Source organism: Scomber japonicus, chromosome 15 (genome assembly GCF_027409825.1).
Source record: "Scomber japonicus isolate fScoJap1 chromosome 15, fScoJap1.pri, whole genome shotgun sequence".
NCBI lineage: Eukaryota > Metazoa > Chordata > Actinopteri > Scombriformes > Scombridae > Scomber > Scomber japonicus.
Genome location: NC_070592.1, coordinates 287,387 through 302,355, shown reverse-complemented (window position 1 = coordinate 302,355; position 14,969 = coordinate 287,387). Strand labels below are relative to the sequence as shown.

The following is a 14,969-nucleotide window of genomic DNA, read 5'->3' as shown; positions in this document are numbered from 1 at the left end:
GCTAATAGAGACAGACTTGGTTGAGTGGGCTTTTTTAAATACATGTCTTGGAAGAATTTGCCAACTGGGTTAAAGTGATCTTTCCAACACCGAGAGTATCAGTCCTCACCAATGGACTAAGGTCCCCCTTCTCTCACGGGGAACGAAGTAAGGAGATCCGTTATCACCTTTATTGTTTGTTTTATTCTTTGAACCTCTGGCAATCACAATAAGGGCGGAGGCAGGAATAACAGGATATCATCAGGGATGAAGACTGACTGCTGACATGAGTCATATTGTGCAACTTAATATGACTCCGTTGTTTCAGAAAATAAAGAATGACCTAGACAGATGGAAATCAATAAATCCTACACTTACGGGAAAAATCAATACAATTAAAATAGTCATTGCCGTAAGTTTAATTACATATCAATGATGGTACCTGTGACAGTTCCTGCTGGGATCTTTAAGCAGTATAATCAGATAATTAAAGACTATCTATGGAATGGAAAGAAACCTAGAATCACCATGCAAGAGCTTTATGAATCAAGAAGAAAAGGAGGCCTAGCCTTACCCAATGTGGAACTTTATAACATAGAATTTGAGATGGTAAAGTTAGCCAAACATTGGGCCAGCTATGGCTCACACCTTGGATGGACACAAATAGAAAAGGAAATCACAGCCCCTTTCAAACCAATTGAAACCCTTTTCCAAAATGCTGTGGGTAATCTGGTTGTGAGGGTAATCCAATCCTACACCATTCCAGAGCAGTGTGGGCAAAGCTACACAAGATGCTCAGGTCATCCCAACACAGACAAGATGATGCCTCTATCTGGAATAATCCATCTATAAAAGTAGACAGGAAACCTTCCCTGTGGAAGTCCTGGCTGGAGGCAAACCTGAATAAGATTGGAGACCTATATAAAGATGGGGTGTTTCTCTCATTTCAAGAAATCAGTTCACATTTCAGCCAGAAAGAGAAAGGAGACTTTTGGCGGTACCTCCAGTTAAGAAGTAGAGTCAGAACCTCAGCGGTAAACCAAGCGAAGGGGAAGATGTGATCAGACTCTACTCTGAGCTGCCCAGATCTGCTCACTTGGCCTCAGCTCTCTATGATATGGTTGGGGATGCCCAGTACGGGAAATATGATCATTTAAGACTAATTTGGCAAAGAGGTTGTAATAGTTATTTCAACTCCTTTGTAAAATACCCAACCTCCCACCTTCTCACCAAGATATCAGACCTTTAAATTCCTTTGCATTTCTACTACCTGAGACAGTCATTCAAACCCTTGTGTATTTTAAATTATGTTGTCTAGACCTCTTAATTTCACACTTCAGGGGGTCGGTGCCGATACCTGCCAAAGACAAAAGAGTGTGGAAGCACAGCGTAGGTAAGAGGCTGACCCCACAGCAGACATAGGACGTTAAACACACCCCAGAGGTGGGCCTTTCCCTCAGGTATAAATGTTCATGCTCGGGTCTTTCTTCATTCAGAAACCGCTCGCATGTTTTGTTGATTGATCTTTTCTTTGCAAAGAAAATAAAATCTTGTCGGCCGCCAGAAGTCTCTATTTCATTCTTCACCAAGAGCACTGAGTTTCCACGACAAGGTCTAAATTATGACATGGAGGAAGATGTATGGGAAAACATAAGAGCAAACATAGGGATGTCCATCAGGGATTATTACACACCAGTAAGGCTCCATGAAACGGGCTTGATACAGAACAACCTGCGTTGGAAGTGTAATAAACAGGCAGGTACCTTCTTACACTCACTGTGCTCTTTGGTTTTTCCTTTCTGGAAAGAGGTTATAGAAAAACCGGCTGGCTTGGAAACCAGAATCAGAAACCTGAATCCCCCCGACTCTGCCTACTGGGAGACAGGTCGAGGCCACCACCACACGCTTCATCACTGCAGCTAGGATCATTCTTCACCACTGGAAGAGTCAGACTGGACCAGAGTTTACTGACTGGGTTAAAGCTTTAGATTAGATTTTGACAGAAGAAGAAAAAAACAAAACAAAAACAGCACATAAAAAATGAAAGCAGTGTTCTCTCAGAAAATAGCAAACCTACACCCGACAGAAAATATACTGCACTGTCAACCACATTGGAAACGGAGCGGGAAGAAGTCAACACTTATTGAATCCCACCCCCCCCACCTCTCAAATCAGTGCTTGCCAGCTCCCCAATCACCACTTCACAAAATCCTACAATTTCCTACCAACACCAGGACCAGCTGACGATGGATGATGCCTCCTATGAGTTGATGATAGAAAGGTTGAATGATAAGATGATAACCAGGTGTTACCAGGTCTGGGGTCATTTTCTGACTCATATAAGAGGGGACGAGGTTCCTATCACACGTGAGGGGGGGGGACGACTCGTGTATATTATTATATCCTGTTTTTGTGGACACAGTGTTTAGTGTTGGGAGATGTGATGCACTGTTTATGGGCTGGGGTTTGGGTATGTATGTATATTTATATGGTTGATTTGTGTTGAAGTCTGATGTCTTTTATATGTTTGACAAAAAGAAACTTCAATAACTAACCTGAAGAGTTCGGGTTAGACCTGCTCGATGTGGGAAGAGCCTCCACATGACTCTGCTGGGATTTGGTGCTTTATTAATAAAGACTGATTGATTGATTGATTGATTGATTGACTGATTAAAGTCTTAGTGTTAATTATTAATATTATTATTGGATCAGGTTAGTAGCTGAGTGGTTACTGTGCTACGTAACGGCAGCGTCGCTTCCTCTCTCTGCTTCCTGTCAAAAATAAAACATCTTAAATATCTTTATTAGTTAAGGTTCATAAATACACACATACATATACACACATACATATACACACAGTGTGATGATGACAGTAACACAATCAGTAAATAATGACCTGTGTGTGTGTGTGTGTGTGTGCGTGTGTGTGTGTGTGTGTGTGTGTGTGTGTGTGTGTGTGTGTGTGTGTGAGTGTGTGTGTGTGTGTGTGTGTGTGTGTCTGTGTGCGTGTGTGTGCGTGTGTGTGTGTGTGTATCAGGTGATGTGGGTGTGTAACATCTGCAGGAAGCAGCAGGAGATCTTAACCTCACACAGGGTTTCCCACCCTCCACCGCAGGGGCCTCTGAGCAACGGAGCCACGGATGGGTCAGTAAGCTGTGTGTGTGTGTGTGTGTGTGTGTGTGTGTGTGTGTGTGTGCGTGTGTGTGTGTGTGTGTGTGTGTGTGTGTGTGTGTGTGTGTGTGTGTGTCTGTGTCACTGTGTGTGTGTGTGTGTCTGTGTCACTGTGTGTGTGTGTGTGTGTGTGAACCTTCAGGTGGTCAGCAGGTGGAGCTGATGAGGCAGCCAATCAGAAGTTTGTTGTTTCTTCTTCAGCTGCTCATTAACACACACACACACACAGTGACACACACACACACACACACACACATAGTAACGCACAGACACACACACACACACACACACACAGTAACACACACACACACACATACACACACACACACACACACACACACACACACACACATAGTAACGCACAGACACACACACACACACACACACACATAGTAACGCACAGACACACACACACACACACACACACAGTAACACACACACACACACACACACACAGTAACACACACACACACAGAGATAATCAGATTAGCAGATTAACTGAGGCTGCGTCTAAAAACAGAAACACACTAACAACACACACACTGGGGGTGTGATGTCATATCCTGTGGGTGGGGCTACAGTGAGGGGGGGGGGGGGCAGTTATGATCCAGATTGTATTATAAACCCTCTGAGTGTGTGTGTGTGTGTGTGTGTGTGTGTGCGTTTAATGTGTCGACAGCTGACTCGATATGAAGCTTCAAACATGCGACAGCTGACAGAGAAACAGTAAGAACCCTTTAGTTCCTCTTTGTTTAGACATGTTTATAATATTATAATAGTTTATAATAGTTTATAATAGTTTATAATAGTTTATAATATTATAATAGTTTATAATAGTTTATAATAGTTTATAATAGTTTATAATATTATAATAGTTTATAATAGTTTATAATAGTTTATAACAGTTTATAATAGTTTATAATAGTTTATAATAGTTTATATTATCATGTTGCTCAACCTGAGGCTGGCGGCCCTGCGGCGGCCGCTGGAGTACAGACGGACTCACCGGTCCTCACTGAGACGATACGACCAATGAGATCAGTAACATTACATCATCATATTAGATAATGAGCAGGTTTGAGTTCATTGATTCATTGTATGAAGATTTAATGGAAACTATTTAAAGTGAAGCATAAATACTGTTTATGTAGATCAGGGGGGTCAAACATGCGGCCCGTGGGCCAGAACCGGCCCGCCGAGGAATCCAATCCGGCCCACTGTCCTTCCTGTCTTCCTTCCTTCCATCTGTCCTTCCTCCCTTTGTTTCTTTCCTTCCTGTCTTCCTTCCTTCCATCTGTCCTTCCTTCCATCTGTCCTTCTTTCTGTCCATCCTCCCTTTGTTTCTTTCCTTCCTGTCTTCTTTTCCTTCCTTCCTCCCTCCCTCCCTTTCTTCCTTCCTTCCATCTGTCCTTCCTTCTTCCCTCTCTTTCTTCCTTACTTCCATCTGTCCTTCCTTCCTTCTGTCCTAATCCCTTTCTTTCTTTCCTTCGTTCCTTCTTTCTTTCCCTTGAATGAAAATGAGTTTGACTCCTCTGATATAGACGATCATATATTTTATATATTATATAGAATAAATCTTTATTATTATTGTACAACGAAACTGAGATGCAAAACTTTATTAGTGCAAATTATGATAAAAACACACCTCACATACCATCACACCTGATTACTGTCCAGGTGTGATGATGATGGGACAAACAGTGTTACTGAACGCAGCGAAGGCTTGAAAAATGTGTGTGATGTATAAAGAGCAGCAGCAGGTGTGTGTGTGTGCGTGTGTGTGTGTGTGTGTGTGTGTGTGTGTGTGTGTGTGTGTGTGTGTGTGTGTGTGTGTGTGTGTGTGTCACTGTTCGAGGGCGGAGCTAAGAGAGTTAACCCCTCCCCTCCTGGATTGATTGACAGGAGGCGGAGGGAGTCATATTATGATGATGGGGGGGGCAGGATGCCTCGCTCGCCCTCTGACACCGGTCTGGACCGCCGCTCCCGCTCTCCACACGGTCGTCATGGTTACGAGGAGGAGGAGTCGCATGCCAGGAGGCGACCAATCAGAGACAATCGAGGCCGCTGGCACTCACAGGTGAGTAAGGAGGTGCTGATAGCTGCATGTAGGAGGTGCTGATAGCAGCATGTAGGAGGTGCTGATAGCATGTAGGAGGTGCTGATAGCAGCATGTAGGAGGTGCTGATAGCAGCATGTAGGAGGTGCTGATAGTAGCATGTAGGAGGTGCTGATAGCAGCATGTAGGAGGTGCTGATAGCAGCATGTAGGAGGTGCTGAGAGCATGTAGGAGGTGCTGGTAGCAGCATGTAGGAGGTGCTGATAGCATGTAGGAGGTGCTGATAGCTGCATGTAGGAGGTGCTGATAGGAGCATGTAGGAGGTGCTGATAGCTGCATGTAGGAGGTGCTGATAGCTGCATGGAGGATGTGCTGATAGCTGCATGTAGGAGGTGCTGATAGCTGCATGTAGGAGGTGCTGATAGCATGTAGGAGGTGCTGATAGCATGTAGGAGGTGCTGATAGCATGTAGGATGTGCTGATAGCTGCATGTAGGAGGTGCTGATAGCTGCATGTAGGAGGTGCTGATAGCTGCATGGAGGAGGTGCTGATAGCTGCATGTGGGAGGTGCTGATAGCATGGAGGAGGTGCTGATAGCAGCATGTAGGAGGTGCTGATAGCTGCATGTAGGAGGTGCTGGTAGCTGCATGTAGGAGGTGCTGATAGCATGGAGGAGGTGCTGATAGCAGCATGTAGGAGGTGCTGATAGCATGGAGGAGGTGCTGATAGCAGCATGTAGGAGGTGCTGATAGTTGCATGTAGGAGGTGCTGATAGCATGGAGGAGGTGCTGATAGCAGCATGGAGGAGGTGCTGATAGTAGCATGGAGGAGGTGCTGATAGCATGTAGGAGGTGCTGATAGTAGCATGTAGGAGGTGCTGATAGTAGCATGTAGGAGGTGCTGATAGTAGCATGTAGGAGGTGCTGATAGCATGGAGGAGGTGCTGATAACATGTAGGAGGTGCTGATAGTAGCATGTAGGAGGTGCTGATAGCATGGAGGAGGTGCTGATAGCGTGGAGGAGGTGCTGATAGCAGCATGTAGGAGGTGCTGATAGCAGCATGGAGGAGGTGCTGATAGCTGCATGTAGGAGGTGCTGATAGCTGCATGTAGGAGGTGCTGATAGCAGCATGTAGGAGGTGCTGATAGCATGTAGGAGGTGCTGGTAGCATGGAGGAGGTGCTGATAGCAGCATGTAGGAGGTGCTGGTAGCTGATAGCAGCATGTAGGAGGTGCTGATAGCATGGAGGAGGTGCTGATAGCATGGAGGAGGTGCTGATAGCGTGGAGGAGGTGCTGATAGCAGCATGTAGGAGGTGCTGATAGCAGCATGGAGGAGGTGCTGATAGCTGCATGTAGGAGGTGCTGATAGCATGTAGGAGGTGCTGGTAGCATGGAGGAGGTGCTGATAGCAGCATGTAGGAGGTGCTGGTAGCTGATAGCAGCATGTAGGAGGTGCTGATAGCATGGAGGAGGTGCTGATAGCATGGAGGAGGTGCTGATAGCATGTAGGAGGTGCTGATAGCTGCATGTAGGAGGTGCTGATAGCAGCATGTAGGAGGTGCTGATAGTAGCATGTAGGAGGTGCTGATAGCATGGAGGAGGTGCTGGTAGCATGGAGGAGGTGCTGATAGCTGCATGTAGGAGGTGCTGATAGCAGCATGTAGGAGGTGCTGATAGTAGCATGTAGGAGGTGCTGATAGCTGCATGGAGGAGGTGCTGATAGCAGCATGTAGGAGGTGCTGGTAGCATGGAGGAGGTGCTGATAGCATGGAGGAGGTGCTGATAGCAGCATGTAGGAGGTGCTGGTAGCATGGAGGAGGTGCTGATAGCATGGAGGAGGTGCTGATAGCAGCATGTAGGAGGTGCTGATAGCAGCATGTAGGAGGTGCTGGTAGCTGCATGGAGGAGGTGCTGGTAGCTGCATGTAGGAGGTGCTGGTAGCATGGAGGAGGTGCTGATAGCTGGTGTCTGGGTTCAGGACCCTCTGGGACAGGTTCAGGACGACTTCGAGCTGCGGCGGCAGCAGGAGGAGGAGTTTCAGGCCCGTTACCGTAGCGACCCGAACCTGGCTCGTCACCCGGGGAAACCGCAGCCGAGCGAGGACGCCATGAGGTCGTTAGCTCAGGTCGGCCGAGTCCGCCACCAGCGCCGCCACAGCGAGGTCTCCACGGCAACCGCAGACGATCACCTGACCTCTAAGCACGGTGAGAATACAACCATCAACCTGCAGCTGCCTTGCTTCATAACAGGGAATAGAACCATCAACCTGCAGCTGCCTTGCTTCATAACAGGGAATAGAACCATCAACCTGCTGCTGCCTTGCTTCATAACAGGGAATAGAACCATCAACCTGCTGCTGCCTTGCTTCATAACAGGGAATAGAACCATCAACCTGCTGCTGCCTTGCTTCATAACAGGGAATAGAACCATCAACCTGCTGCTGCCTTGCTTCATAACAGGGAATAGAACCATCAACCTGCGGCTGCCTTGCTTCATAACAGGGAATAGAACCATCAACCTGCTGCTGCCTTGCTTCATAACAGGGAATAGAACCATCAACCTGCTGCTGCCTTGCTTCATAACAGGGAATAGAACCATCAACCTGCTGCTGCCTTGCTTCATAACAGGGAATAGAACCATCAACCTGCTGCTGCCTTGCTTCATAACAGGGAATAGAACCATCGACCTGCTGCTGCCTTGCTTCATAACAGGGAATAGAACCATCAACCTGCTGCTGCCTTGCTCAGAGGCTCTCTGACCTGTGTTTTCTGCTCTCAGTTGTCCGGCAGCTTCGGGCTCCAGGATTGGTCGGAGCTGGAGGTCAGAGGTCGTCTCCTCGCAGTAGCCCCGTCCCTCAGCAACACCTGGACGTAAGCCCCGCCCGCCGGAGGAAGTCGGCCAATGAGAGCGCAGGGCAGAGGGGCGGGAGGATGGGGAGGATGCACCTGATTGGCAGCTTCAGCAGCTCGTCAGAGGACCTGGCGACCACGCCCGACTACGAAAGCTGTGACGAGCGTGAGTGCTACATGCTAACCGCTAATGCTACATGCTAACCGCTAATGCTACATGCTAACTGCTAATGCTACATGCTAACCGCTAATTCTACATGCTAACCGCTCCTTGTGTCCTCACATGTCTCCTTGTGTCCTCATATGTCCCCTTACATGTCTCCTTGTATCTCCTTGTGTCCTCGTGTCTCCTTGTGTCCTTGTGTCCTCACATGTCTCCTTGTGTCCTCGTGTCTCCTTGTGTCCTCACATGTCTCCTTGTGTCCTCGTGTCTCCTTGTGTCAACATGTCTCCTTGTGTCCTCGTGTCTCCTTGTGTCTCCTTGTGTCCTCATGTCTCCTTGTGTCCTCACATGTCTCCTTGTGTCCTCATGTCCCCTTTTGTCCTCACATGTCTCCTTGTGTCCTCATGTCTCCTTGTGTCCTCATGTCTCCTCATGTCCCCTTGTGTCCTCATGTCTCCTTGTGTCTCCTTGTGTCCTCACATGTCTCCTTGTCTCCTTGTGATGTAATGTGTAGAGATGTTCTCTCTGACAGTAATTAGCTCAGAGTGATAATCTGCTTACAGCTGAGCTGCAGCTCTCACTGACAGCACCGGGTTCCCTCTAGAACCCGACCTCTGACCTCCTGTAGAGGGCAGAATGCCTCTACGGGTTCCTCTGTGGTTCTGCATGTTCCACACTTCATGTTCTGGATGGTTCTAATCTAAAGTCTGTAGTGATTTTAAGGTTCTGTCAAGTTCTATAAGGGACTGTGTCTCTTCTCTCGGGTTCTTCTGCTTTTATGGCTCCTCTTGTTAGGGTTCTATGGGTTTGTTCTGCAGTTCCATCAGCTGTTGTTCTAAATGGTTCTGAGTGTTCTCAGTGTGCTGTGATCTGTGATTAACTGAGGAACCTTTAAACTCAGCACAGAACACATTTTTGAAATGTAAATTTAAAGTTAACAAAACAACAGAACTCAAAATAAGGTTCCTTATAGAACCCACACAGTGTAATATTAATGTTCTCCCTTCAAATCAAGAACAGCAATACACTGAAAAAAAGAAGAAAATGTTCTAATGAATTCTCTCATTAGAACTCGCTGCTCACACTGTGGCACAGTCACAGGTTCTGTGGTCTGTAAGGTTCCTCTGCTGTTTCTTCAGGTTCTACTGCTGTTTTGTTCAGTAAGGTTCTGTTTCTATTAGACAGGACCCTGCTGTGGTTCTGTAGGGCTCCTCTGTTTTGGTTCCTGTCTCTGTTCTCTGTGGTTCTACGTCAGTTCTATGGGTTGTTGTTTCATCAAAGTCCAAACGGTTCTTCTCATGTTCTTTGTGGTTCTGCTCTGTGGTTCTAAGGGTTGAGGATGTTTTATACACATGAAACTGATTTGACTTGGTTCTGTAGGGTTCTTCTCAGGGTTCTGCGTCTGTTCTAAAGGGTTGTGCATGTGTCATGGTTCTGTGACTGATCTGCAGGGTTCTAGTTGTTCTCTCGGCTCAGACGTCAGGCTGATCAGTTAATCTGCTGCCTCCGTGTCATTGGAGCAGAAGTCAGCTGGTCAGAGATTATGAGCTGTGATTGGCTCAGAGGGTTCTCAGCCCCGCAGCAGATCAGAGTCTCTGCTGCCGTCTCTCTCAGAACGTCCAACGCAGAACAACAATCAGGAGAACCTTCAGCGGATCCTCAGATCGGACCGGTCCCGGCCCCGAGGATCCCGGTGGACCTGGAGAACCCTGAGAACCCGGAGAACCCGGAGAACCGGTCTGATTATCTGATCTAGATTAAAGCAGAAGGCTGGCTGCAGCAGGGCCGACAGGCCGCTCTCAGCTGCGTTTCTATTGGATTAAACAGGAGGGGGGGATTACCCAGCATGCCTCAGGGAGCACTGCGGAGACATGACACACCTGACAGGTGACTGCTCACCTGGGTTAGGGTTAGGGTTCCTGTGATGTCACCGAAAACAGCTGAGACCCTGGTGCTAAGATGTTGGCGTCTATGATCTCAACCACAGGTGGGTGGGGACAGGTGGGTGAGGACAGGTGGGTGAGGACAGGTGGGAGAGTTGAGGACAGGTAGGTGAGGACAGGTGAGGACAGGTAGGTGAGGACAGGTGGGTGAGGGCAGGTGGGTGAGGACAGGTGGGAGAGGACAGGTAGGCGGGGACATGTGGGAGAGGGCAGGTGGGTGAGGACAGGAAGGTGGGGACAGGTGGGTGAGGACAGGTGGGTGAGGACAGGTGAGGACAGGTGGGAGAGGAGAGGTGGATGAGGACAGGTAGGTGAGGACAGGTGGGTGAGGACAGGTGGGAGAGGACAGGTAGGAGAGGACAGGTGGGGACAGGTGAGGACAGGTGGATGAGGACAGGTAGGTGAGGACAGGTGGGTGAGGACAGGTGGGAGAGGACAGGTGAGGACAGGTGGGAGAGGAGAGGTGAGGACAGGTGGGTGAGGACAGGTGGGTAAGGACAGGTGGGAGAGGTGAGGACAGGTGCAAGAGGACAGGTGGGTGAGGACAGGTGGGTGAGGACAGGTGGGAGAGGGCAGGAGAGGACAGGTGGATGAGGACAGGTGGGGACAGGTGAGGACAGGTGAGGACAGGGAGAGGACAGGTGAGGACAGGTAGGAGAGGACAGGTGGATGAGGACAGGTGGGGACAGGTGGGGACAGGTGGGAGAAGTGGGTGAGGACAGGTGGGTGAGGACAGGTAGGTGAGGACATGTGGGAGAGGACAGGTGGGTGAGGACAGGTGGAAGAGGACAGGTGGGTGAGGACAGGTAGGTGAGGACAGGTAGGAGAGGACAGGTGGGTGAGGACAGGTGGGAGAGGACAGGTAGGAGAGGTGAGGACAGGTGGGTGAGGACAGGTGGGTGAGGACAGGTAGGAGAGGACAGGTAGGAGAGGTGAGGACAGGTGGGTGAGGACAGGTGGGAGAGGACAGGTAGGAGAGGACAGGTGGGGACAGGTGAGGACAGGTGAGGACAGGTGGGTGAGGACAGGTAGGAGAGGACAGGTGGGTGAGGACAGGTGAGGACAGGTGGGAGAGGAGAGGTGAGGACAGGTGGGAGAGGACAGGTAGGACAGGTAGGTGAGGACAGGTGGGTGAGGACAGATAGGAGAGGACAGGTGGGTGAGGACAGGTGGGAGAGGACAGGTAGGACAGGGAGGTGAGGACAGGTGGGTGAGGACAGGTAGGAGAGGACAGGTGGGTGAGGACAGGTGGGTGAGGACAGGTAGGTGAGGACAGGTAGGAGAGGACAGGTGGGTGAGGACAGGTAGGAGAGGACAGGTGGGTGAGGACAGGTAGGTGAGGACAGGTGGGTGAGGACCGGTGGGTGAGGACAGGTAGGAGAGGACAGGTAGGAGAGGACAGGTGAGGACAGGTAGGTGAGGACAGGTGGGTGAGGACAGGTAGGTGAGGACAGGTGAGGACAGGTGGGTGAGGACAGGTAGGAGAGGACAGGTGAGGACAGGTGGGTGAGGACAGGTAGGAGAGGACAGGTGGGTGATGACAGGTGGGTGAGGACAGGTGGGTGAGGACAGGTAGGAGAGGACAGGTAGGAGAGGACAGGTGAGGACAGGTGGGTGAGGACAGGTGGGTGAGGACAGGTGGGTGAGGACAGGTAGGAGAGGACAGGTAGGAGAGGACAGGTGAGGACAGGTAGGAGAGGACAGGTGGGAGAGGACAGGTGGGAGAGGACAGGTAGGAGAGGACAAGTGGGTGAGGACAGGTGGGTGAGGACAGGTGGGAGAGGACAGGTAGGTGAGGACAGGTGGGAGAGGACAGGTAGGTGAGGACAGGTGGGTGAGGACAGGTGGGAGAGGACAGGTGAGGACAGGTGGGAGAGGACAGGTAGGAGAGGACAGGTAGGAGAGGACAGGTGGGAGAGGACAGATGGGAGAGGACAGGTGGGTGAGGACAGGTGGGTGAGGACAGGTAGGAGAGGACAGGTGGGAGAGGACAGGTGGAAGAGGACAGGTGGGTGAGGACAGGTGAGGACAGGTGGGTGAGGACAGGTAGGAGAGGACAGGTGGGTGAGGACAGGTAGGAGAGGACAGGTGGGAGAGGGCAGGAGAGGACAGGTGAGGACAGGTGAGGACAGGTAGATGAGGACAGGTAGGTGAGGACAGGTAGGAGAGTACAGGTGGCAGAATAGAGGTGAGGACAGGTGGAAGAGGACAGGTAGGAGAGGACAGGTGGGTGAGGACAGGTGAGGACAGGTGGGTGAGGACAGGTAGGAGAGGACAGGTGAGGACAGGTGGGTGAGGACCGGTGGGTGAGGACAGGTAGGAGAGGACAGGTAGGAGAGGACAGGTGAGGACAGGTAGGAGAGGACAAGTGGGTGAGGACAGGTGGGTGAGGACAGGTGGGAGAGGACAGGTAGTTGAGGACAGGTGGGAGAGGACAGGTAGGTGAGGACAGGTGGGTGAGGACAGGTGGGAGAGGACAGGTGAGGACAGGTGGGAGAGGGCAGGAGAGGACAGGAGAGGACAGGTGGAAGAGGACAGGTGGATGAGGACAGGTGAGGACAGGTAGGAGAGGACAGGTAGGAGAGGACAGGTGAGGACAGGTAGGTGAGGACAGGTGGGAGAGGACAGGTGATTTTCGGGTCAGAGTTCATGTTTGTGTCTCCAGGAATTAAACAAAAGAGAGAGTGTGTGTGTGTGTGTGTATGTGTGTGTGTGTGTGTGTGTGTGTGTGTGTGTGTGTTGTGTGTGTGTGTGTGTATGTGTGTGTTGTGTGTGTGTGTGTATGTGTGTGTTGTGTGTGTGTGTGTGTGTGTGTGTGTGTGTAAAGCAGCTTAGACTCAGTGTGTAAAGACGGATTACAGGCGACATGCACCCCCCCCCCCCCCCCCCAACCCCCCCCCAGAACAGCTGATTCTGGTTCACATGAGACAACAGAGAGGAGGAGGAGCTGGTGGAGGGGCTGATGGAGGAGCTGGTGGAGGAGCTGGTGGAGGGGCTGATGGAGGAGCTGGTGGAGGAGCTGATGGAGGAGCTGGTGGAGGGGCTGGTGGAGGAGCTGGTGGAGGAGCTGATAGAGGAGCTGGTGGGGGAGCAGATGGAGGAGCTGATAGAGGAGCTGGTGGAGGAGCTGATAGAGGAGCTGATAGATGAGCTGGTGGAGGAGCTGATGGGGGAGCTGGTGGAGGAGCTGGTGGAGGAGTTGGTGGAGGAGCTGGTGGAGGAGCTGATAGAGGAGCTGGTGGAGGAGCTGATAGAGGAGCTGATAGAGGAGCTGGTGGAGGAGCTGATAGAGGAGCTGATGGGGGAGCTGGTGGAGGAGCTGATAGAGGAGCTGGTGGAGGAGCTGGTGGGGAAGCTGGTGGAGGAGCTGGTGGAGGAGCTGATAGAGGAGCTGGTGGGGAAGCTGGTGGAGGAGCTGGTGGGGGAGCTGGTGGAGGAGTTGGTGGTGGAGCTGATAGAGGAGCTGGTGGGGAAGCTGGTGGAGGAGCTGGTGGGGGAGCTGATAGAGGAGCTGGTGGGGAAGCTGGTGGAGGAGCTGATGGGGAAGCTGGTGGAGGAGCTGGTGGAGGAGCTAGTGGAGGAGCTGGTGGGGGAGCTGGTGGAGGAGTTGGTGGTGGAGCTGATAGAGGAGCTGGTGGGGAAGCTGGTGGAGGAGCTGGTGGGGAAGCTGGTGGAGGAGCTGGTGGAGGAACTGATGGAGGAGCTGGTGGGGGAGCTGATAGAGGAGCTTGTGGAAGAGCTGATAGAGGAGCTGGTGGTGGAGCTGATAGAGGAGCTGGTGGAGGAGCTGGTGGGGGAGTTGGTGGAGGAACTGATGGAGGAGCTGGTGGAGGAGCTGGTGGGGGAGCTGGTGGAGGAGCTGATAGAGGAGCTGGTGGAGGAGCTGGTCGAGGAGCTGATAGAGGAGATGGTGGAGGAGCTGGTGGAGGAGCTGGTGGGGGAGCTGATAGAGGAGCTGGTGGAGGAGCTAATAGAGGAGCTGCTGGGGGAGCTGGTGGAGGAGCTGATAGAGGAGTTGGTGGAGGAGCTGGTGGGGGAGCTGATGGAGGAGCTGGTGGAGGAGCTGATGGAGGAGCTGGTGGGGAAGCTGGTGGAGGAGCTGGTGGGGGAGCTGGTGGGGAAGCTGGTGGAGGAGCTGGTGGGGGAGCTGATGGAGGAGTTGGTGGTGGAGCTGATAGAGGAGCTGGTGGGGAAGCTGGTGGAGGAGCTGGTGGGGGAGCTGATAGAGGAGCTGGTGGGGAAGCTGGTGGAGGAGCTGGTGGGGGAGCTGGTGGAGGAGTTGGTGGTGGAGCTGATAGAGGAGCTGGTGGGGAAGCTGGTGGAGGAGCTGGTGGGGGAGCTGATAGAGGAGCTGGTGGGGAAGCTGGTGGAGGAGCTGATGGGGAAGCTGGTGGAGGAGCTGGTGGAGGAGCTAGTGGAGGAGCTGGTGGGGGAGCTGGTGGAGGAGTTGGTGGTGGAGCTGATAGAGGAGCTGGTGGGGAAGCTGGTGGAGGAGCTGGTGGGGAAGCTGGTGGAGGAGCTGGTGGAGGAACTGATGGAGGAGCTGGTGGGGGAGCTGATAGAGGAGCTTGTGGAAGAGCTGATAGAGGAGCTGGTGGAGGAGCTGGTGGGGGAGCTGGTGGAGGAACTGATGGAGGAGATGGTGGAGGAGCTGGTGGAGGAGCTGGTGGGGGAGCTGATAGAGGAGCTGGTGGAGGAGCTAATAGAGGAGCTGCTGGGGGAGCTGGTGGAGGAGCTGATAGAGGAGTTGGTGGAGGAGCTGGTGGGGGAGCTGATGGAGGAGCTGGTGGAGGAGCTGATGGAGGAG

At 51.7% G+C, this 14,969-nt stretch overlaps 1 protein-coding gene across 1 annotated transcript in view; it reads left to right on the top strand.

The window, feature by feature from the left end:
- The window catches only part of LOC128374508 (regulating synaptic membrane exocytosis protein 2-like), a 44,161-nt gene that overhangs the window by 7,207 nt on the left and 21,985 nt on the right, over window positions 1–14,969 (top strand). Inside the window, exons 4-14 of the mRNA XM_053334776.1 lie at window positions 3,017–3,123; window positions 5,020–5,227; window positions 7,186–7,411; window positions 7,986–8,222; window positions 9,743–9,956; window positions 10,207–10,210; window positions 13,530–13,688; window positions 13,866–13,988; window positions 14,046–14,192; window positions 14,286–14,528; window positions 14,814–14,924. Of these exons, the coding sequence (XP_053190751.1) occupies window positions 3,017–3,123; window positions 5,020–5,227; window positions 7,186–7,411; window positions 7,986–8,222; window positions 9,743–9,956; window positions 10,207–10,210; window positions 13,530–13,688; window positions 13,866–13,988; window positions 14,046–14,192; window positions 14,286–14,528; window positions 14,814–14,924 (1,779 nt within the window). The remainder of the gene's footprint in view (window positions 1–3,016; window positions 3,124–5,019; window positions 5,228–7,185; window positions 7,412–7,985; window positions 8,223–9,742; window positions 9,957–10,206; window positions 10,211–13,529; window positions 13,689–13,865; window positions 13,989–14,045; window positions 14,193–14,285; window positions 14,529–14,813; window positions 14,925–14,969) is intronic.